Source organism: Salmo salar, chromosome ssa27 (genome assembly GCF_905237065.1).
Source record: "Salmo salar chromosome ssa27, Ssal_v3.1, whole genome shotgun sequence".
NCBI classification, from domain to species: Eukaryota; Metazoa; Chordata; class Actinopteri; order Salmoniformes; family Salmonidae; genus Salmo; species Salmo salar.
Genome location: NC_059468.1, coordinates 12,335,135 through 12,358,677, shown reverse-complemented (window position 1 = coordinate 12,358,677; position 23,543 = coordinate 12,335,135). Strand labels below are relative to the sequence as shown.

Genomic DNA, 23,543 nt, shown 5'->3' with positions numbered 1-23,543 from the left:
GTTTGAAATGTCATCATACATTACAATGGGGAGGGGTGTGGCATGCAGGTTGTATATTACAATGATCTACCATTCAGCCAGAAGTCTGCACTCGGTCATTCCTCATCATGCATTTAAAAGTTTGGGCTGGTGCACGAACGGCTGAATTCATGAAGGGGAGTGTACCAAGTGCACACTTGGGGATAAAGGTGGAGAATCTGACTGAAGCCGCAGACTTTATTTAGGTATTGGATCCTCGAATGGACTTCTATGCCATGTAACTAGCGTAGCCATGTAACTAGCGTAGCCATGTAACTAGCGTAGCCATGTAACTAGAGTAGCCATGTAACTAGCGTAACCAAGTAACTAGCGTAGCCATGTAACTAGCGTAACCATGTAACTAGCGTAGCCATGTAACTAGCGTAACCATGTAACTAGAACTAGCTGTAGTCAGTAAACATCTTCAGGTGCAGTAATACTGCACATCAGAGCATTCAACTGTTTTCAGACAAAGAAACCAGAAAAATCTGAGTTTCTACAATGGTGAGTAAAGCTAAATTTGTTTGGTTGTGTGTTTGTTCTACACCAATGCACCTGATACTGCAGTTGTTCTTTTTTTACAAAAAGCTCATCGCATTCCCTGCCTCTCTAAGATTTGTTTTCTTATGGAAATGTTATTCAATCTGTTACAAAATATATTTTCTTACATTAACCAGTGTCAGCTTGAGGCCTTCTCTTGCTCTATATACCATAGCTGGCCTAAGAGGACAACAATTAGGCTATCAATGCTATTTGTTAAACTGTAGTTTCATCTTATTTCAGGACCATGAGGACAAACCCAGCCTGCTGCTCTCCTTCCACACTGAGCCCAAACCTACAGATTTATCAAGTAATGAAAGAGTTCTGTTTTGGCTTGCCTATGTTATCACAATGAGATGGGTTCTGTGAGTGGATTTACACACCTTGAATATCACTGGGTCTAAATGCTCTGGACTGCTAGCTAGCTAACAAATGTCACAGTCATAGAGATAATTGAAGCCTGGTGATAACTTTGCTAACATCTCTCCCGCACAGACTCTTAATCGGTCTCTGCTGAGCAGCCCAGTAGCACCAACTCTAGTGAGCTGTCTAAGCCAGTCGTGCCTGTTCCAAGCCTACTCAAACGGCCTGATTGCAGCCAAGCTCTTGCCTCGGGGAAACCTGGGCACAGGAAAAGACCCTGTGCATCCACTGGTCAGTATACACTACAACTTACTACAATAGTCATTCATGTTTCGTTGGTTATGCCACACAAGGAAAGACTTGGAAGACAGCACTCTCATTCATCACCTCAGGTTAAGCAGTCCCACCACAAAATGTTTCTGAAAATGTATAGGCCTATTTCAACTTCTTTTAACTTTTTGCTTATTTCCACCCCCATTTGTTTGCTGTGTTTTGCATTGCATTTCCATTCAAGTCTTTAAATCAGTTTTATTTGCAAATCATTTGCCTTTTTTATCGGGTTGATCGAAATAGTATACATATACTACACATGTAGTTTCATTTAGGAGGGGAATGTTTTACAGCTTTGGGAATGTAGTCATATGTTTTCATATTGAACAATAATTTGACATGTTATGAAAAGTCCAGAGGATTTTTTACAAGTACATTTTTAAATTTACTGGAAAAAATATGCTTAAAATGCTTATGTTAATGTCATGGACCGTCAGTCCTGCATTCATACTCCACCTATACATTTGAGAGTGATTACATTTGTCAAGCCCAATCCCAAAGCTTTATAGCAACGTGGCGGGGCTGCCGTTTGGCTGAAGAAACAATTATAACTTGTGGTTTTAAAATACAAAACGACATTACAACAGCTCGCAAATCCTCTGGACAAGTCATACACAGTGTGAACGCTAAAAAGTGCCATCACATTGTTTTAGGGTCGTTCATATTTTAACCACAGGAGGCTGCTGAGGGGAGGGCGGCTCACAATAACGTCCGGAATGGAGCAAATGGAATGGAAACCATGTCTTTGATGTGTTTGATACCATTCCACTGATTCCGCTCCAGCCATTACCTGTCCTCCCAATTAAGGTGCCACTAACCTCCTGTGATTTAACATACACATTCAATTAACTCAACGACAAGACTTGTAGGTGAGGAAATGCAGTGGTAGCCTCTTATTCCTTTGTGTCTCAATGCATTTTAATCCCATTTTCAACCCATTGAGGACCCGAGAGAGTCATTGTCGCAGCTGCCCCTTGTTGAGGTCATCCATGAGAATACATCAGTGTGTGTTCAGCATTGTTCTAGTTTGATCTCACCTCAACCCCCGCCGTCTATGAACAGCAGTAGGTCACAACGTTGCCGGCGGACAAAGGACTGTAGGAAACGCTGCAACTATGTGAGAACAGTCCACTATCAGGGTCAAGGAGGAGAATCACTGGGGTTCCACCATGAATGGAATTCCCCAGCAATGAGTCCTCGAATTTTACCCCTGGCCTCTTATGTTTCTGAAATGATCATTTCAGAACATAAATCAAAAGGTCTATGACATCTTACTACCTTGAAAGTTTTAGCACTTCTGAATATTTTCGGGTCACAAAGCATGTATAGCCGCCCTAATCAGTGCTGGAATATTAACCAATCAAGGTTATTGACAAGTACTCAATGAGAAGTACAATGGCAGAGAAAAAAACACTGTTTCAGTAGCTAGAATAACTGCTAAGTTGTGGTAAACATTATGTGAATGTTATAACAGCATTATTAAGCCTCTATTCAAAGTCAAAGTTGACAAGGCAGACAAACTCGTTGGTTGAAGCATTATTGCACCCTCTAGCGATTTGCAATTAAAAATACATGTACCAGGATACAAGGCGTTGCAATGTCTGTGCATTGTGATTACACATATCCAGTTTTATCTGGTTTTGACTTCATCCTTGCGCCGTCTGCCATCTTGTGGACACTGATAGTACAGCACACTGTTTTTTGGAGGATAACTTCCTCCTGTACAGTTACCAGAGTTGTGGTTGGGCCAATTGTGCGCCGCCCTATGGGACTCCCAATCACGGCCGGTTGTCATACAGCCTGGAATCGAACCAGGGTCTGTAGTGACACCTCTAGCACTGAGATGGAGTGCCTTAGAACGCTGCACCACTCGGGAGTCCGAGTGTAGTAATAATGACTTAAACAATTTCATGACTGGGTGTGCAATATCTGTGGATCCATAAGTGACACTAAAAAAATCGCTTGTAGCGACAGAGCCACGTTGGATATCAAACTCCATTCTGGTAACTTGATGAACAAATCAGCTTAGTGAGGGAGTCTCAGGATATTCACTCCTCTCAGAGGTCAGTGTGGGTTGTCCCTCTGGTGGTCACCTTGAGGTATTGCATTCATCCTTTATCATTCTATAAACATTATTATTTTATTTTTTACAATGGGTTAGCGGATACTTTATGATAATGTGACATACTAAATCAATAGAGCTTGAGCCTAATGTGCATGTTTTAGAATACATTATGTTTCCTGCAATGTTGCATCATAAGACTACACATTTGTCCAAGACAAATACACAAAATAGGCCTACACAGATTTATAGTAATACCATCGAACAGACATTCCATTTTGAGTCGCCATCCCCATTTGATCAATAATGAAAGATTAGAGTGCAAGCATAGCTTTTAAAACACCACATTCTTGATATGATGCAAGACTGAGTGCAAAGGACTTTGGTCTATGAGAGCAAAGCAACATTGCACAGATGGTGTGGCTTACTGCCTGTCCTCTTTAAGCCCCCATGCTTGGGGTGGTTCATGGTCAGCCATTTTGTTACAGTTTCAACTGGATATTCTGCCTTGCATATCAAATGGTAGAGCAAGTCTGTTTGCTGCCTTGGACTCCTCCACATTTAAAAACATATATTGGGGGGTTATGAAACTCAAATCCTTGTATATAAAATGCCTTAGAATATGTTTTACATTCTAGACCTTAAACCTCAGGTTCCTGACGATACATAAAATGTGAGGGAATTAAAGGGTGGTGGGGTGACAAGGGCTGTTGCTCTTGAATAAAGGCACCAAAGAGTGGGTGGAGTTCTGGATCAGATATTTCAGGTTCTGAGCATATGTTTCTTTACGCAAACATTTTTTTGTGGTCTCCTTCCCTTCACATTTAATCGTGTTAATCGTGAATTATAATTCTACAAGTTTTACCGGTAAAACATCCATGTGCATACCAACCATTTGATCTCAATCAGTTTCATGGAGATATGCATTTAGATCTTCTCGAGTTGTACATTGTTGTTTCGAAGTAGCCTTCAGTGTTGTCTTTAATGATGTACAGTGAAGGAGTTTTAGAGCAGATTGTGTTAAACTGTAAATGAGTTTACCTGTGTATTTTGCCTAGTGACGCGCGCTGTTGAATTTTGGCCACACGAGGGGAAAATGCGGTGGCGTTTTTGTCTTACAGTAAAGTAATACTACGCTATTATATTCAGTTCTGTTATATATAATAGTATTCTACATAGCATAACCAAATATGTGGTTATGTAATGTAGAATACTATTATGATTCGATCTTGCAGACAGTGGGCTCGTTTGAATGGTAAGGCAAAAGCTAACGACTAGACCTTTAGACGAAAGTCCAGGAGTGAAGTCGGGGGGATGCTACTGTGACAGCCGAAAGTCGGACACTGATGTGGTTTTCCAACAGCAAGGCTCAGTGCAACATGGCATTGCGGCCATTGTTTATACGTTTTTCTTAGTAGTGTTTAAAAAAATATATAAATACATGTGCGTACGTTGTACTACCAATTGGTGAGAGACTCAAATATCACATTCACATATCCACTATATAGATGAATCATGCGAAGTTAGTTCCTGTTACAGTTGTCTTTGGTCACATTTGCGTGAGCAAACAAAAACACCCTAATGATTGGTTGACAATAGAGCCCCACAGTGGGGGTGTCATAATACCCACAAAACCTAGCGGTCAAACACGGAAATGATTCCAATCGTTTTTACACCATTCATTTTTCCCATAGGGAATTTAACGGCTGTGTTTCGTGTAAGCTTACCCTGGTGTGACGTTTTGATAACCATGTAAAAAAATAAGGGATGTGTTTCATGTAGGCTTACCCTGGCATGATGTTTTGATAACCATGTCAATCTCTCCCGGACAAGGTGACTTTAATCAATATATTCAGCTCTACCTACGCTCAGATCCAAAATTGCTAATTAGCGTCAAAGTAGACATAATGCAAGACTACGAATCCCGTAGTCATCTCTAGCTGACACCTTTGCTAACAGGTATTGTGTCAATTTAAAACTTGCACAAGACAGTTCACAGAATTGTCCATTTTAAAAAAATTAGCCAATTTATGAATGACTAACTTTAGCTAACATTAGATAGTTAATCCAGAGATTCTTACCTTTGCCTCTATTCGGCTGTCTCGTCCAGATCATCAGGGCATTTGTAGTTCTTTATGATAGCCACATTAGCAGCTAATTAGCATTTCATTTTTAGGGGATAAATACAGGCAAATATCTTTATAAAAGTCACCTTGTCCTAAAGAGATTTACATGGTTATCAAAATGTTATGCCAGGGTAAGCCTATATAACCGATGTGAAATGGCAATGGGTAACGATGCTTTGTGGGTGTCAGTTGTTGATGTGTGCAGAGGGTCCCTGGTTCAAGCCCAGGTTGGGGCGAGGAGAGGGACGGAAGCTATACTGTTACACCTAAACAAAACACAGCCCTTATTGTAAGTGTTTCTAAAATCCCCTATGGGCAAAATGAAGGGTGGAAAAACCAATTGGAACAATTTCCTTGTTTGACCGCTAGGTTTTATGGGTATTATGACTCATACTATGGTACTCTATGCAGCTGATGGCTGCACAATGATATTGTACCGCCTAGCACAATTGTCCTTTGTATATTCTGTGTATATATACTTGTTCCCCAATGTACTTTTTGAATTGATTTGCTGTTAATAATACAATATATATTTAAAAATGGATGCATGATAAAGTTGGTGAAGAGCAACTGCAGAGATTTGCAGTAGACTGCAGTCAAAACTTAATGACCTTTGATCACATATTTTTTGTAAAGCTCATGTAGTCGCAAGTCGGACAATTTTTAACCCCATAATGCAACACACTTTGGAAGACGTGACCATTGGGTCACCAATTTGACAAAAGTGATCTGCTCGAATGCGCCCATTGATTCAGCTTTGATCTAACTGTATTAAATTAACACCATTGCCAGAGTAGCCTGTTCTCTATGAGTAGAGCCAGAGAGGAAGAGGTGAAGCGAGAGGTTTCACTCGTACCAAAATTAGACCAAAGCGTTTCTGTGTGCTTATTTTGCCTTCCCGCATTGGGACAACGACTCCCATTGCTAGGGTGGAGACATGAGCATCTCATCATTACATCTGTAGGCTACAGATCTCTGGTAGAGCAGAGGCTATGGGCTTGTTTGTAGCCGACAGTACAGGCGACCTCCGACTGACTGATTTACAAAGAACCTTGTATCATAAATAACTAGTACTCATTATTATTTGTAGATCAATCGGTCACAATGTACCCATGATACATTACGGTTTTGATCCTCTCGAACACAGCCTGTACGTAAAGTAGAATTTAAACACATGCGCAAAACGTGAACCGCACATGTGCAGAAGCGTCAGGATTTTTTTTGTCCGGAGGAAAAAAGGTCAGAGAAAAGTAGGATCGGCAGCCACTCTAATCTTGGTTTCCGCTAGATGACACAGTCACAAAGTCAAAATTGGCTACAGAAATGAGGCATTTAGTCTTAATAATTTAATGTTAGGCATACAGTAAGCAGTGTGGTTAAAGTTAGGGTTAAGGTTCGGTTTAAGACGATACATTTTAGAAATGGGCGTGGTTTATCCATAATTATGACTTTGTGGCTGTGCTAACTAGTGACGACCCCGACGGTTTAAAAGAAGATATTGACGTTCGCATTGACCCATCTAAATCTACTGCGCGCGCAATCCCAACCAATCACCTCCGGCGGCTTATGTTGCTCTGCATGATCTGTTTGATTGGTGTGTCGATCATCCGATTAAAATTAGGGAAGACAGGACTGGCCTATCAAGAACTCCACAGGGCGGGATTTGATAGAGGGGGCTGGGTGCGAAGTATCATGGAGGATCAGTAAGAGAACTGTGGCCATCCAAGAAAGCTGAGCTGTGGGTCCAAGCACTGGAGTTTCAGAAAATTTGATTGCCATTTTTTTTAAACGTTAACATAGTGTTTTATATTTGATTAATAATGGAGATGAAGAAGAGGATCAGTTTAGAATTGAGGAATAGGACACCAGCGGAGGTAAGTTATATTAAAAACGAGGTGATAACTATGCGAACCGATAACCCAGAGAAGAGCGGACTTCTTGCGAGGCTCCGCTGTGCACATGGACAACAAGAGAGGATGCGAGTCCGATTACAAGTTTTTTTTTAGTTTTGGGGGATTCTGATTATTCGTCCTATCACAATATATGTTGGTTGCTGTACAAAAACGAACTGCAAGTATCACAAAGCAATTTTGATCGCTTTGTGATTCTAATAACATTTTATAGATCTGCAACACTGTCTTTGCAATCATCCTCCTTGTCTTGCGCCCGCGATTAATCCATTGAACGTTCAAGGTGGCAGAGCGGGCATAATTATGAAGAACATTATGCTATTGTTGTGAGAGTAATTCAATTGTGAAAAGCCAATAACATCGTAATAAGGCTCTGCTGACGTCGTGTTGACTCCTGTAGTATAGCAGGCTAATCCAAATACAGAGAATTCACGACTACCGTGGAAATGTGAAATAACTTTTGAGACGCGATTAATTGGTTTGTCTTGAAAGTTCCCAGGTGTTATTCCATATGGATGCCGATGCTAATAACTATTTAAGTCGAATGTAAAAACGTAAGCTTTCCATGCGTAACGAGCCTTTCGACCGGTTTTACCGGGTTAACCAAATGGCACAACGAGCTGGTTGGTTTCTCTGAGCGGACATTTTACGAATCGAATGGGTTTAGCTAATACCCATTTCTTTTACCATAGTAATTTTTTTTTTAAGTCCACGGGACCGAAACATCAATCATTCGATGTTATATGAACAACGCCTGCAAGAATGTAAACGCAATTTAAAACCAGCACGCACGCGAGTTGACCGTTCTCGGAGCGAGACGCGCAGGCACTGACTACGGTGGCGACAGTGTAGCTGTTTTTTTTTGGTTTTTTTGTACAGTGCAGGGCTTTCGAGCCCTATTCCTGACGTGCGGGGAGTGGAAGTCATTTTGTTGCATCTATACACGAGCCTATTTTGACGGCTATAAACGGTTTAACTCAATTTAGACACACGCAAATGGATATATTGTGCGTATTATATAGTAGGCCTAAATCCAAATGTAGAAAGTCAACTTCCAAACGAATGTCCTATAGCCTATACGACTCACCCAGCCGGCCATTTAAATAGCCTACTGTAAAAAAGCAAGTTGTCTTTCGCCTCCATGTTATAGTGATTATGTAACAACAGGCTTTTCCTCTGTATGATTAACGACGAAGTCTTTGTAAAAGGTGTGTCTGTGTGTGTGTATATATACACACATTCAAGTGTAGCAGAGTTTGTGGTCCTGCTCTGCGTTTTACGAATTTAAGTAATATGGCAGATGGCGTGCGGGGCTCAGACCTCCGCCCCTATTTAATAGATTAGGCAACAGTAAACCCCCCCCCCAACCCTCAGAGACGACGCTTGTCTGAGGATGGACAAAACCCATTCATTCATGCCACTGACTCTAGCCTTCATTCGGCAAATGTATTTCTCTTACAATTTCTATAGTTACAGAACTCTGCTGTGCATTCGGCAGTGAAGTCCATTGTGCAGGTGCCTCTGTATAGGATGCAGGCTACATCTCAACTGATGTTTCTCTCTCGACGACAATGTCGAGATGACGCGCAGAGAACTGTTCGTTCACCATCGAGGTATTACGTGAAGATAAAACCAGGCTAAAACAGTGACAATGCCGTCTCTGGTTTTGAGGAGCGTGTTATTTAAATCTTTAGTGGTACGATTTATATACACATTGTATACACATTTTGTTGATGATAAATAACATTGTTAAAACACTTTGCCATATATAACTTGGTACCAGGGTTAGGGTCAATTCATTTAAATTCCAGTCAAGTCAGAAAGTAAACCAAATTCCAATTGCAAATTTTACTAATTGAAAAGCATTGAAGGGAATTGGAATTCCAGGGTTGTGAATTGACCACAACCCTGTTTGGTACAAGTACAGTGCTATTTTGTGCAACACCCGAATAACCACCCCGAGGAGTGCCTATAGAGAAAAAAGGGTAGCATCATGCTTGGAATTATTCAAGGTTTCTTGAATACAACTCACATATCACATGTAGGCTATACAAGTGAAAGTCAACTGGAGTCAATTTCCTTGATGCCAATGTAACACGTCAACTTACTTAGCCATTCCTCATAACCATCACTCTCCAAGGCCCCTGTGCTGCCAAGTATAGAAAAAAATGACTGACTACCACAACTGAAACTACATACTGATTACACATAATCTCAAGGCCCTGTTGCAGCAGAGCTTTGTACCGGTAAGAGGGTGCTGAAACAAACATGCTTCTGAGAATACATTTGAGACCCTGTCTACCACGTTTAAAACTTTTAAGGAATATAAGAAAGGCTTTGGAGGTTGTTTGTATCATTACTTATTTTGAATAAGAATATACATCATAATGATACTGCTGGAAATGTAAGCCATCATTGTAAATAAGAATTTGTTCTTAACTGACTTGCCTAGTTAAATAAAGGTTAAATAAAAATATATATATTAAAAAGATTGAGGGCCGTAAACGTGTGAACCTCGGCCCTGAAGGCTGTCAAGCTACAAACTGAATCAAAAGCCAAGATGATTTGTATTTGTAACATGTTATTATCAATAATCAGTTATTAGTCACTGTATTGTATTATTTTTGTATTTGGTACTGAAGTCAATGAGAAGGGTGTTATTTAGATTTTTGCCACAATTGTTTCCCACTCACTAAAAACTGAGGTCGCCAGTCGCAAGCGGAACACACCATAGCAAAGATGATAGATATATCGACGAGAGAGGTTTCTCCGCCCTAACAATGGGAGTCGTTGTCCACCAAACTCCATGCTTGGTGGGCGAAACAATCAAAAAAAAAACGCCACCTGCTGGAGGGAGAGATTTTCCACCGAGTTGGGCCTCTCTCTTCCCCTTCTCTGACCAAAGCCACATTTCATTTGGCCAGCATTTGGGATATCAACTAGGGCTGTGATGATACCAGTATGACAAAAATGAAAACACGAAACAGACTTACTCTTTTGCTCCTTTAAAAACATGCTCTGTGTTGTGCTATAACTTTGAAAATAAATAAATACATGTGACTAAATGACAACATGATGTTTGTTTCCAACATTAAGGATGTTTTTCGAAAGAAGTGAAATCCACTTCATGTTTTGTTTCCTTGCCACGATAATAATGAGTATCACGATACAGGTATCATTCCAGCACTAATAACAACATTCAAAACGTTTTTCACCAACACCTGTCTTCCAGTACAAACTAACATGGTCCAAGCACACCAAGACAGTCGTGAAGAGGACACAACAAAACCTATTCCCCCCTCAGGAGACTGAAAAGATTTGGCATGGGTCCTCAGATCCTCAGAAGGTTTTACAGCTGCACCATCGAGAGCGTCCTGACGGGTTGCATCACTGCCTGGTATGGCAACTGCTCGGCCTCCGACCGCAAGGCACTACAGAGGGTAGTGCGTATGGCCCAGTACATCACCGGAGCCAAGCTTCCTGCCATCCAGGATCTCTATACAAGGCCCTAAAAATTGTCAAAGACTCCAGCCACCTTAATCATAGACCGTTCTCTCTGCATGGCAAGTGGTACCGGAGTGCCAAGTCTAGGTCAAAAAGACTTCTTAACAGCTTCTTCCCCCAAGCCATAAGACTCCAGAACATCTAATCAAATGGCTACCCCAGACTATTTGCATTGCTCCCCACCTTTTACGCTGCTGCTAGACTGTTATTATCAATGCATAATCACTTTAATAACTCTACCTACATGTACATATTACCTTGACTAACCGGTGCCCCCCCACATTGACTCTGTACCGGTACCCCCTGTATATAGCCTCGCTATTGTTATTTTACTGCTGCTCTTCAATTATTTGTTACTTCATTATTTGCTACTTTTTATTAGGTATTTTTCTTAACTGCATTGTTGGTTAAGGGCTTGTAAGTAAGCATTTCACTGTAAGGTCTGCACCTGTTGTGTTCGGCGCATGTGACATAAAATTTGATTTGAATACTACTACTTATAAATATAACTATGATGAATTGGATGTTATTTGCATCCAAGATGCTGCAACACTGTAAAACCAGAAATCCCAGTTAGAGTAGGCTATATTACACGAGTGGGGCGTGAGGTCGGCAGGGCAGAATAGTAGTGCTTAAGCTTTAAACCTGCAAAATTCTCTCCACCAAATTTTACTGGTCGTATACACATGTTTAAGCAGATGTTACAGCCTACAGCATTCACGCAATTACATCCCGGGACTCTGAGTCTCCCTGACAATTAATTTAAAAAAAAAGTTTTTGGGGTAATTTAGCAGACTGTCCTATCCAGAGCGACTTACAGGAGCAATTAGGGTTAAGGACCTTGCTCATGGGCACATCGGCATATTTTTCACCTAGTTGGCTTGTGGATTCAAACCAGCAACTGTTCGGTTACTATCCCAACGCTCTAACCGCTAGGCCACCTGCGGTTTTGCTACCTGATACAGTATCAGCAGTAAAAACGAAATATCTAACGCATTATACAGTAGCATGGGTAAAAACCCCAGGGTTGGTCTGGGATAATTATAGCCAGCAGATCCAACCCGCTGGCTTACAGCTGCACTAAGGTTGGAAAGGTTTTCTGTGTAGATTAAGACACCGCACGAGATATGGCTCGGGAAACGTACCTCAATCCAGAGATGAGAAATGCATTGTACTCTGAATTGTCCCGTTATCCCAACCATCACACCGAGAAGATTGAACGCAGTAAAAACCAAAATATCCCACACATGCTGATATAAATATTAGCTTGTACAGATATTAAAAACCATCGTTCAATTTCTTAACAATGTGTCAACCACGACAATCATTGTCACAATTGTTTTTAGCTAACTAGCTAGCATGACTACTATCTAGCTGACATCTTGGCTAGTAGTTGGCTTCTAGACTCACTGCCTCCTGTTTTCTGTCCAAATAACTTAACTAAATAGCTAAATATTCCCACCTGTCATGATAAGCAAACATGTTTACCCAATGGGTAAAAACTAGGAAATTAGGATTACTTTTTTGTTGTTGCTCCCAGCTAGCTAGACACTTTGTTAGCGAGCTAGTGCGTTTTCTAACTGTAGCTTAGCTAACCTGTCATTAACAAATGTTGAGCTGCTAGACGATAACTAGGGCTTGCTATGGGTTAGCACCAATTATGTATATAAACCCTTAATTGTTGATGTTATGTATTGGCCATTGCGAGGCTTTGAAGTCACCGGTCGGCCATATTGGCACTCCCCAGTAGGAACAGTCCTCAATAGGAATGAATGTACAACAAGCTTATTTCTCTTTGTTAGCTAGCATTTCCCCTCTGCCTAGATAATCCATCCAACAGACAGGTGTGGCATATCAAGAAGCTGATTAAACAGTATGATCATTACACAGGTGCACCTTGTGCTGGGGACAATAAAAGGCCACTTTAAAATGTGTTGTTTTGTCACGCAACACAATGCCACAGATGTCTCAAGGTTTGAGGTTATGTGCAATTGTCATGCTGACTTCAGGAATCAACACAATCAACAGCCTGATCAACTCTATGCGAAGCATATGTGTCTCAATGCATGAGGCAAATGGTGGTCACACCAGATACTGACTGGTTTTCTGATCAACGCCCTTATCTTTTTTTTTAAGGTATCTGTGATCAACAGATGCAAATCTGTATTCCTAGAGCATAATGAATTTATTTCAGTTGACTTTCCTTATATCAACTGTAACTCAAGTGTATATCTTTTCATCATCTTTTATGTTTAGCTCACATAATATAATTAAAAAGTATGCATTAAGGTGTCTAATAGAATATATGTATAAAAAATGAATTTAGACATTAATAAATGCATATCTATAGCTTCCAAATTCTTTTCTACAATGGAGGAGTGCCAAGATGGCTGTGTTGGCTTCAATACAGCACCAACTGTCAGTCACCCAGGGTTTATGCACAATTTATATTATTACCTCTTTTGAAGCCTTGTAGCTAGTTGGCTACTCCAGCCGTGGCGTTTTTCAGACACAGGTCCTCCGTCTTGTGTCAACACCGCAAAGCATTCAAGCAGACAATAATTGAAAAGGCGTGTGCTCTCACAGGAAACAGCGGACTTTAGGTCAAGGGTCAGCTTTTCCAATCAACATGTAATAAGATTACAAAATGACATGGTGAATTAACCCAAAGAAATGAGAAAAAAATGCAACAAACTAGCTATGCATTTAATTTGGTTTCATTCATTAACATGTGCAGGATGAAATCTCTTGATGCGCCACCTCATTGTCAAGTGTCCAATTGATCTTGATTACTGTTCCTACAGGTGGAAGAACTGGTGGTGGATAATTGCCGCACCAGTGATGGTGAAGTAGAGGGCCTGACGGATGATTTCAAGGAGCTGGAATTCCTCAGCATGGTCAACGTTGGACTCACCTCCCTGGCCAAACTACCCTCACTGCCCAAACTGCGCAAGGTGAATAGGGAAGCTGGATCCTTTTGAGCAATCGATTATCTCAATTAAAATAAGTTTGCAAAATTATAAGAAACTCTGGCTTTATTTTGATATGCAGGATTACATTTTTCAAACGATTCATCAGGAAATTGTGTGTTCTTTCCTCACAGTTGGAGCTGAGTGACAACAACATCTCAGGTCATTTGGAGACACTTTCAGAGAAGTGCCCCAACCTGACGTATCTAAACCTGAGTGGCAACAAGATCAAGGGGCTGAACAACGTTGAGGCCCTGGTTAGTTGAGTCGTTAAGGCTACTTTTGGAATTCAGTCAGGGTCTCAACTTACTGTTGAGGTAGAATACACAAGGTGCAATTTAGAAATGTTGCAATTTTTATCATTCACGCAATTAGCCATGTCAGCTAACCATTTTTAGATTGGTAAGATATTCTAGCCAGCTATCTAAACTAGTAGTAATTATGGCCGAATATCAACCGGGCATGCACGGCACCTGCACAGTAGTGGTGCGCGGGTCAGCTGTTTGTTCACCCGCAATTGCTAATAACCCATCCGCAACCGCCCGACTATATGTAATAAAGTGAAAATATATGGCTTGCACTAACCCACTAATATAGAAAATGCACTGTAGGCTACAGTCAAAGACGGCGGAACAATTTTTTAACAGTGGGTGAAGTTTTTGTTGTTGTTGCCTGATTTAGATATGTTTCTATTTATAATTTCTGACATTTTGGTAGGCTATTTATTAGTAAACTTTTCTATAGTTAGATACAGTGCATTCAGACCCCTTGACTTTTTCTACATTTTGTTACATTATAGCCTAATTATAAGATGGATGAAATCATTTTTTCCCTTCATCAATCAACACACACAACCCCATAATGACAAAGCAAAAACAGGTTTTTAGATTTTTTTTTGCTAATTTATTCAAAATAAAAAACTGAAATCACATATACATAAGTATTTGTACCCTTTACTCAGTACTTTGTTGAAGCACCTTTGGCAGCGATTACAGCCTTAAGTCTTCTTTGGTAAGATGCTAACAAGCTTGGCACACCTGTATTTGGGGAGTTTCTCCCATACTTCTCTGCGGATCCTCTCAACCTCTGTCAGGTTGAATGGGGAGCATCTTTTCACGGTTCTTTTCAGATCTCTCCAGGGATGTCCGATCGGGTTCAAGTCCGGGCTCTGGCTGGGCCACTCAAGGATATTCAGAGACTTGTCCAAGCCACTCCTGCGTTGTCTTGGCTGTGTGCTTAGGGTTGTTGTCCTGTTGGCGTGCTCTGGAGCAAGTTTTCATCAAGTATCTCTCTGTACTTTGCTCCGCTCATCTTTCCCTCGATCCTGACAAGCCACTGAAAAACATCCCCACAGCATGATGCTGCCATCACCATGGTTCACAGCAGAGATGTTGCCAGGTTTCCTCCAGATGTAACACTTGGCATTCAGGCCAAACAGTTCAATCTTGGTTTCATCAGACCAGAGAATCTTGTTTCTCATGGTCCGAGAGTCGTTTATGTGCCTTTTGGCAAACTCCAAGCGGGCTGTCATGTGCCTTTTACTGAGGAGTGGCTTCCGTCAGGCCACTCTACCATAAAGGCCTGATTGTTGGAGTGCTGCAGAGATGGTTGTCCTTCTGGAAGTTTCTCCCATCTCCACATAGGAACTCTGGAGCTCTGTCAGAGGGACCATCGGGATCTTGGTCACCTCCCTGACCAAGGCTCTTCTCCCCCTATTGCTCAGTTTGGCCGAATGGCCAGCTCTAGGAAGAGTCTTGGTGGTTCCAAACTTCTTACATTTAAGAATGATGGAGGCCACTGTGTTCTTGGGGACCTTAAATGCTGCAGAAATGTTTTGGTAGCCTTCCCCAAATCTGTACCCTCGACACAATCCTGTCTCGGAGCTCTATGGACAATTCCTTCGACCTCATGACTTGGTTTTTGCTCTGACATGCACTGTCAACTGTGGGACCTTTATATAGACAGATGTGTGCCTTTTCAAATCATGTCCAAGCAATTGAATTTACCACAGGTGGACTTCAATCAAATTGTAGAAACATCTCAAGGATAGTCAATTGAAACAGGATGCAGCTGAGCTCAATTTCGAGTCTCATAGCAAATGTTCTGAATACTTATCTAAATAATGTATTTCTGTTTTTTCATTTTTAAATTTGCGAACATTTCTAAAAACCTGTTTTTGCTTTGTCATTATGGGGTATTGTGTGTAGATTAATGAGAGAAAAAGAATGTAATACATTTTAGAATAAGGCTGTAATGTAAGAAAATGTGGAAAATGTGAAGGGGTCTGAGTACTTTCCAAATGCACCTTACATGCAGCTTCTCTTCTGTCATTATATTTTGCTCTAGAAGACAAAATAAACCTTTTGTCACCAGAATAATGTCATGAATCATAGAGCGAATGCTTCAATCTAGTTGACATCGGTAAAGTTTTCTGTCATCACCTTTCACGGAGCAAAACCATTTAGGGACCGGGGAGAAAATGCAATGTAAAAACAGAAATGGAAAGATTTTCTGTGAAAAGTCCAAACGACATTAGTTTGACCTGTTGTAAGGAAATAGAAAGCTGTGAAAATGACCCAACATGTTTCTGATAAGATTTCAGTTCGGCTTGGAAGCACATTCTATGTGGTTGAAATAATAGCAGCTTCTATGATGCTGATAAAGATGGCACCCCAAAGATGGTATCTGAGCATTTGCATCCTCTCAAGATGCTGAGAGAAAGAAATCATATTTCTCCACTCCTGTTCCCGAGTAAAAATGTTGCCTACATTTTGTGTATAATTTTACTGCAAGAAATTCTTAATTCTGCAGGAGTTAATATTAATGCTATGTGAGAGGTTATAGACCTATAGTCATTGTCCAGATTTCAGTTTCCATTTAACCCGTCTGAACTGTAGGCTACAGTTCCCTTGACGTGTCATAAGCCTATTTGAAGTCCCTGCCTTTTGACTATAGAATTTGTATAGCGCCTCACAATCATCACGCATAACACTGCTATCATCCTCTTTTACCACTTCACCAAATCCTCCCCCCGCCCTGAGAACAGCCTCAATTCATTGGGGCATGTACTCTACAAGGTGTCGAAAACCGTTCCACAGGGATGCTGGCCCATGTTGACTCCAATGCTTCCCACAGTTGTGTCAAGTTGGCTGGATGTCCTTTGGGTGGTGGACCATTCTTGATACACACGGGAAACTGTTGAGCGTGAAAGACCCAGCAGCGCTGCAGTTCTGGACACAAACCGGTGCGCCTGGCACCTACTACCATACCCCGTTCAGAGGCACTTCAATCTTTTGCCATGCCCATTCACCCTCTGAATGGCACACATACACAATCCATGTCTTAAGGCTTAAAAATCCTTCTTTAACCTGTCTCTACACTGATTTTGAAGTGGAATTAACAAGTGACATCAATAAGGGATCATAGCTTTCACCTGGTCAGTCTGTCATGGAAAGAGCAGGTGTTCTTAATCTTTTGTATACTCGGTGTAAATTGCACAAGAATGATGGTCACTAAAGATCCCATTGCATTTATCATAAGAGTAGGGGTGTTAACCCTGGTGTCCTGGCTAAATTCCCAATCTGGCCCTCATACTACCATCACCACCTAATCATCCCCAGTTTCCAATTGGCTTATTCATCCCCCCTCGTCTCCCCTGTAACTATTCTCCAGGTCATTGCTGTACATGAGAATGTGTTTTCAGTCACCTGGTAAAATAAATGATACAATTATGAATTTCAAGTATTGTTTTCTCTTGATTCAGCCCGTCCGCCATCCACCCGCCCTTCATCCACACAATATTTAATGACCCTAAACCCGTCCGCCCCGGGGATATGAAGGCGTGAACTGCGGGTTATGAGTCAACCCACCCATTACTAGTGCCTCTGACATCCAGGCGGCCTCTATTGATTTTGTTAGTCACTCTCACTCATATCATTAACATGGCATAAGTCATGGCAAAATGTGTAGAATTGCAGGAAATTCTTTAAAACTGCAAAAATATTCTCTCTGCCCCATGGCGACATTTGAAGAATTGCATTTTCTGAAATAAGTGCTTTGAAAAAAATTATATATATATATTTGTAAACTAATCATCCCATTCACAAGGAGATATGTGGCTATGCTTGCCAGCCTTGTGCATGGAGAGAACTTGTTAATCAGGATTGTCTGGTAAGCTCTAACCTCTGCTTTCTAAAACCACAGCAAAATCTGAAGAACCTGAAGAGCCTGGACCTTTTTAACTGTGAGATCACCACACTGGAGGAGTACCGTGAGAGCATCTTTGAGCTGCTGCCTCAGGTCACCTACCTGGACGGCTTCGACCAGGAGGACAACGAGGCCCCTGACTCAGAGGCAGACGACGATGGTGAGCATGGCTACCACAACACAACCATATGGTGGGGCTGGTGGTATTTCAGCCTAACTTTCTTCAACAAAATACTTCTTCATTCATAGATGATGATGAGGGGGAGGACGGAGCCGGACCCACAGGGGACTATGATGATGAAGATGAGGATGAGGAGGGCTCGGAAGGAGGAGAGGTTGGGCTCTCCTACCTGATGAAGGAAAGGATCCAGGTGAGACAAGTGAAATGTCTGTCATGTTTTATCCAAAACGTCATAATGTTTTACTTCCGACGACTCGAGTCGGCGCTTAATTTAAAGAATCTTAACCCCCCCCCCCACCCCCACACACACACAGGACGAAGAAGATGATGATGACTACGCAGAGGAGGAGGAAGAAGGTGAGGACCAGAATTGTTGTGTTGACCTGTCACTAGTAATCAAACCCAAGTACTCTAGCCTGGAAGTGGCAGATATGTTTGTCTGTCACAGATCTCCTGATGGAATCAACCATCAACATCTCTATTGACATCGGTTCCATGCTGGCTGTTACTCAATTTGTGGCAATGACTCTGAAAAGGGGCATTGGCTCTTTGACTCAGAAGGGTTTGACTTCTATTGATCCGTTCCTCAGCCCTGTGTGACTATTCATTTGTCACTTATCTGTGTGTTTTGGAGCCAAGCTAGGTCGACCTTCGACACTTAAAATAAGGTTAGAGTCCTCCCTACACAGTAGGCAGATAAATCCTTTGGGCTTTACAGGTATCGTAGGTTGTGTACATGTAATCCAGAGATGGTTCAGGCCATTTAGTTGTTACCTTGTGAATGCAGCTAAAGTCCCCATGTGTATACAGTGCATTCGGAAAGTATTCAGACCTCTTGACTTTTTCCACATTTTGTTACGTTGCAGCCTTATTTTAAAATAGATTACATTGTTTTTTTCCCCTCATCAATCTACACATAATACCCCATAATGACAAAGCAAAAACAGGTTTTAAGTAATTTTTGCAAGTTCATTTTTTTTCTAAAATACTGAAATATGACAGTATTCAGACCCTTTATTCAGTACTTTGTTGAAGCACCTTTGGCAGCGATTACAGCCTCAAGTCTTCTTGGGCACACCTGTATTTGGGGAGTTTCTCCCATTTTTCTCTGCAGATCCTCTCAAGCTTTGTCAGGATGGATGGAGAGTGTCGCTGCACAGCTATTTTCAGGTCTCTCGAGAGATGTTCGATGGGGTTCAAGTCCAGGCTCTGGCTGGGCCACTCAAGGATATTCAGAGACTTGTCCCAAAGCCACTCCTGCGTTGTCTTGGTTGTGTGCTTAGGGTCGTTGTGCTGTTGGAAGGGGAACCTTCACCTCAGTCTGAGGTCCTGAGCGCTCTTGAGCTGGTTTTCATCAAGGATCTCTCTGTACTTTGCCCCGTTCATCTTTCCCTCGATCCTGACTAGTCTCCCAGTCCCTGCCGCTGAAAAACATCCCCACAGCTGATGCTGCCACCGCCATGCTTCACCGTAGGGATGGTGCCAGGTTTCCTCCAGACCTAATGCTTGGCATTCAGGCCAAAGAGTTTAATCTTGGTTTCATCAGACCAGAGAATCTTGTTTCTCATGGTCTGACAGTCTTTAGGTGCCTTTTGGCAAACTCCAAATGGGCTTTCATGTGCCTTTTTACTGAGGAGTGGCTTCGGTCTGGCCACTCTACCATAAAGGGCTGATTGGTGGAGTGCTGCAGAGATGGTTGTCCTTCTGGAAGGTTCTCCCATCTCCACAGAAGAACTCTAGAGCTCTGTCAGAGTGACCATCGGGATCTTGGTCACCTCCCTGACCAAAGCCTTTCTCCCCCGATTGCTCAGTTTGGCCGGGTGGCCAGCTCTAGGAAGAGTCTTGTTGGTTCCAAGCTTCCATTTAAGAATGATGGACGCCACTGTGTTCTTGGGGACCTTCAATGCTGCAGAAATGTTTTGGTAGCCTTCCCCAGATATGTGCCTCTGCACAGTCCTGTCTCTGTGCTCTATGGACAATTCTGGATTTTTGCTCTGACATGCACTGTCAAGTTGACTGTAGGACCTTATATTGACAGGTGTGTGCCTTTCCAAATCATGTCCAATCAATTGAATTTACCACAGGTGGACTCCAACCAAGTTGTAGAAACATCTCAAGGATGATCAATGGAATCAAACAGGATGAGCTGAGCTCAATTTCGAGTCTCATAGCAAAGGGTATGAATACTTATGTAAATGTCATATTTTACTTTAGTTATCTTTTTCAATTTGCAAAAATGTCTAAAAATCTGTTTTCACTTTGTCATTATGGGGTATTATTTGTAGATTCATGAGCATTTGTATCTATTTAATCCATTTTAGAATAAGGCTGTAACGCAACAAAGTGGAAAAAGTCAAGAGGTCTGAAAACTTTCCGAATGCACTGTACGTGAACTACTCCTTCAGGACTCTGAGTGGGAAGCTGTGCCTACTGTGAGATGACATCAGTAAGCAGCGCACTTGCATGTGTGTGCAAGGAGTATAAATCAACCCTTTCCTATATAACATGCCAGGGGAAATACTTCACTACTATATTATACGTAAGCAGTAGATCTGAGGTCTTGGGGATCCTTTGAAAGTAGACTTTGATGTAAGAGAACCGCATTAACATTAAACCAAAATGGACTCCTTAGCCTCTACTTTGTTTCGCTAATGGTAATTCAGTCTACAAAGTGGCCTTTGTTACGTGACTGAAAAGATGTATACGAGTGGTACTGTGTTTTGTTTTCCCACTCTGGTGTTTTTGAGACTTGTCGGTGGGCGGAACATACGGTGGGTCTTGTATCAACTCCCACATTGCCTGTGGATACAATTTCATAAGGATGCCGAATTCAGAATGAAGGGAAATGCCAATTGGGTTTGATTGCTGTTGTTGTTTTTACTTGGTCCTGATTAGAAGTGATTGTCGCCACCTTTTTTTAAATCAGACAAATTCTGACTTTTTGATTGGCTTGTGCCCTGTGCAGAGGAGAAGGCAGGAGTCAAAGGGGAGAAGAGGAAGAGGGATGCTGAGGACGAAGGGGAGGAGGATGATGATGACGACGACTAGGCTTGTCTTTCCCCCTGCGAACCTCTGGATCCAGATCCAAGCTGTAGAACAATAACCACAAAAAAGTGTGAACTTGCAGATTGTTTCTCTTTGTATACCATAGATATCACTGTAGAGGCTGTTTCTTTTATATATAAATATATATATATGAGATACTATACGAAAAGGAGATTTTATCGACAAATAATTTGTTCATCATTCTAAGTTAAATTACCACTCCAACAATCTCGTCAATATGCAGGCAGTCTAAAATAAATGGATGTAGGGGGGTGGGTGGGGCTGGATTTTATGTTATGGGCTAATTTAAGAAGGGCTGTCGCTACAATGACCAGCCATCCGCACAACAGAAGTGGCCCACGCTGTCCCTCGTTGACATCTGTGTTCAACAAACCTCCAGTGACGTTCCAAGACCCATGACAGGCCAGGCAGCCCAGAGTCCAGTCCAGCCCAAAGAGATAGAGGACTCATCTTTGTATCTATGCCATTATAGCATCTGTGACTGCATGGGCAGCGCCATTGAGACAATCTCCATTTTGAAGTAGTCAATTTTCTTCACGATTGGCTGATCCCTCCTGATGACTCACAACAGGGTCACCAGGAGGGGTCAGCCAATGAAGTTAGAAGTCCTACCCAGTTGACTACATTAAAATGGTGGAAGCCTCAATGGCGCTGCCCATGCTAATACGGCCTTTTGGCCACTAGAGGCCTCTATCATTCTCTATGGCCCAGCCAAGTCTCATCTACCTCTCTGGGCCACGGTGAGAAGAGAATGCCCCCTACAGGACAACACTACACAGAACCACCCTCACTACTCAGGCAGCCAGGGATACCAGGCTAGAAAAAAAGGCACCAGGAAGTTTAGGAACTTCTACCGTCATCACTGTCTGCCACAAACAGTCTCCTCTTTCTCTCTCTCCTCCCCCCCCCAACTCATTTGTACCAGATAGTTTCCAGCCATCAATGAAATTCCTGTCTCCCGTAAGCATAGCAAAGACAGTGTTAGATCCCTCACACAGTACATGACTTGTTTTAGGAATTTTTTAAATAGTGGGAGGTTGGGAGATCCAGAAAAGTAGTCTAGCAGTTTCAATACCAGCATTAGCCCTGCAAACCGACCACAACATTTGTTAGGGCCATAGAGCTGTGGCTTTCCAGGACTGGGGCTGGTAATCTGTATTCTAAATCAAACCTAGCGGTTTGGCCTTAACCTTATCTGTCCTTAACGGATGCAAACCAATATATTTCCTTCTGGTTCAACAGGCCATATCTGTTAACAGCTTTAAATACTGTAACCTGACTATTAATGTTGTTGTCGCGGTGATAGAGTGGCACGGCCATAATGTTTATATTGAAAAAGTTAAGGTCAAACCGCTTCGGTGTAGGAATGAACCGCATCCCGAAGTAAATTTTTACCTTTGTCTTGCTGTTGATGCAAGTTAGTTTATAATTGTACTGGTATTTTACATAGCAGGAACTTTAATCTATTATTTGTAAGGCAATATGTAAATAGTTTCAGTTCCAACAGTTTGATGTTTCATGTGTTTTTTTTGTGGGATTTTTTATTACATTTTTCGTCATTTTGTTTTAATATAAAGCACAGGTCAAGGGGCCAAACTCTGACCTAACACACTCAATATAGATTATTTTCCATCCTTGGCTGTTGTGACACGTTGTGTTTTGTGTGGTGTAAACATCTTAAAAGAAGGATTTTGAATAAAACAATATATAAACAGAAAAGAGAATGCTTTAAAATAAATGTATTGTTTTTTGTCTTCAGAAAATGATTACCTAATTACACAAATGTAATTCACTGCTAGGCAGTAGTAGGGACATTATATCACATGTAGCAACAATTTATGTACAAATGATGTACAATTTACCAACAAGTGGCCAAAGGAGGGAGAATTTCAGTATAGTACATTGGCTTGACCAAACGTCTTTGGCCGTCACCAATTCATGTATGAGAAATGTTTCACAAAACCATCCAAACTGTTTCTCTGTTTATAAAAAGGTATTCAGTGAGATGTGAGGAGTGGGAGTGTAATGTGACCCGTAAGGCCTATGAGTTACAGTTCCTCACGAACAGTCCGCTGGCTCAGCGTCTAATATCACACACAGGTGCCATCTGTTGGGCGTCACAGGCATGAATAATTCATGAGGGAGGTCTTGGTAGTTAGAGGACATCGGACATGAAGGGGGTGGGGTTATGTCAGAGATGCAGGGGTGGAGCCACTGGAACATGCCACAAACAATTTATTATACTGGTCTTAGGTTGCTTAGTGCCAT

General features: G+C 41.7%; 1 protein-coding gene and 1 long non-coding RNA gene across 2 annotated transcripts; both read left to right on the top strand.

Moving 5' to 3' along the window:
* The first annotated feature begins 208 nt into the window (after positions 1-208).
* LOC106588281 (uncharacterized) lies at positions 209-1,321 on the top strand. Its single transcript, XR_001324618.2, has 3 exons — positions 209-522; positions 802-868; positions 1,054-1,321. It is a non-coding gene; the product is annotated as an uncharacterized lncRNA (long non-coding RNA).
* A 5,346-nt stretch (positions 1,322-6,667) lies between these two features.
* Positions 6,668-22,994, top strand: LOC106588334 (acidic leucine-rich nuclear phosphoprotein 32 family member E). Its single transcript, XM_014177211.2, has 7 exons — positions 6,668-7,313; positions 13,658-13,807; positions 13,957-14,079; positions 18,026-18,188; positions 18,278-18,399; positions 18,524-18,566; positions 21,175-22,994. The coding sequence occupies exons 1-7, from the start codon at positions 7,260-7,262 to the stop codon at positions 21,255-21,257; spliced, it is 738 nt and encodes a 245-aa protein (XP_014032686.1). The 5' UTR covers positions 6,668-7,259; the 3' UTR covers positions 21,258-22,994.
* Positions 22,995-23,543: the final 549 nt, after the last annotated feature.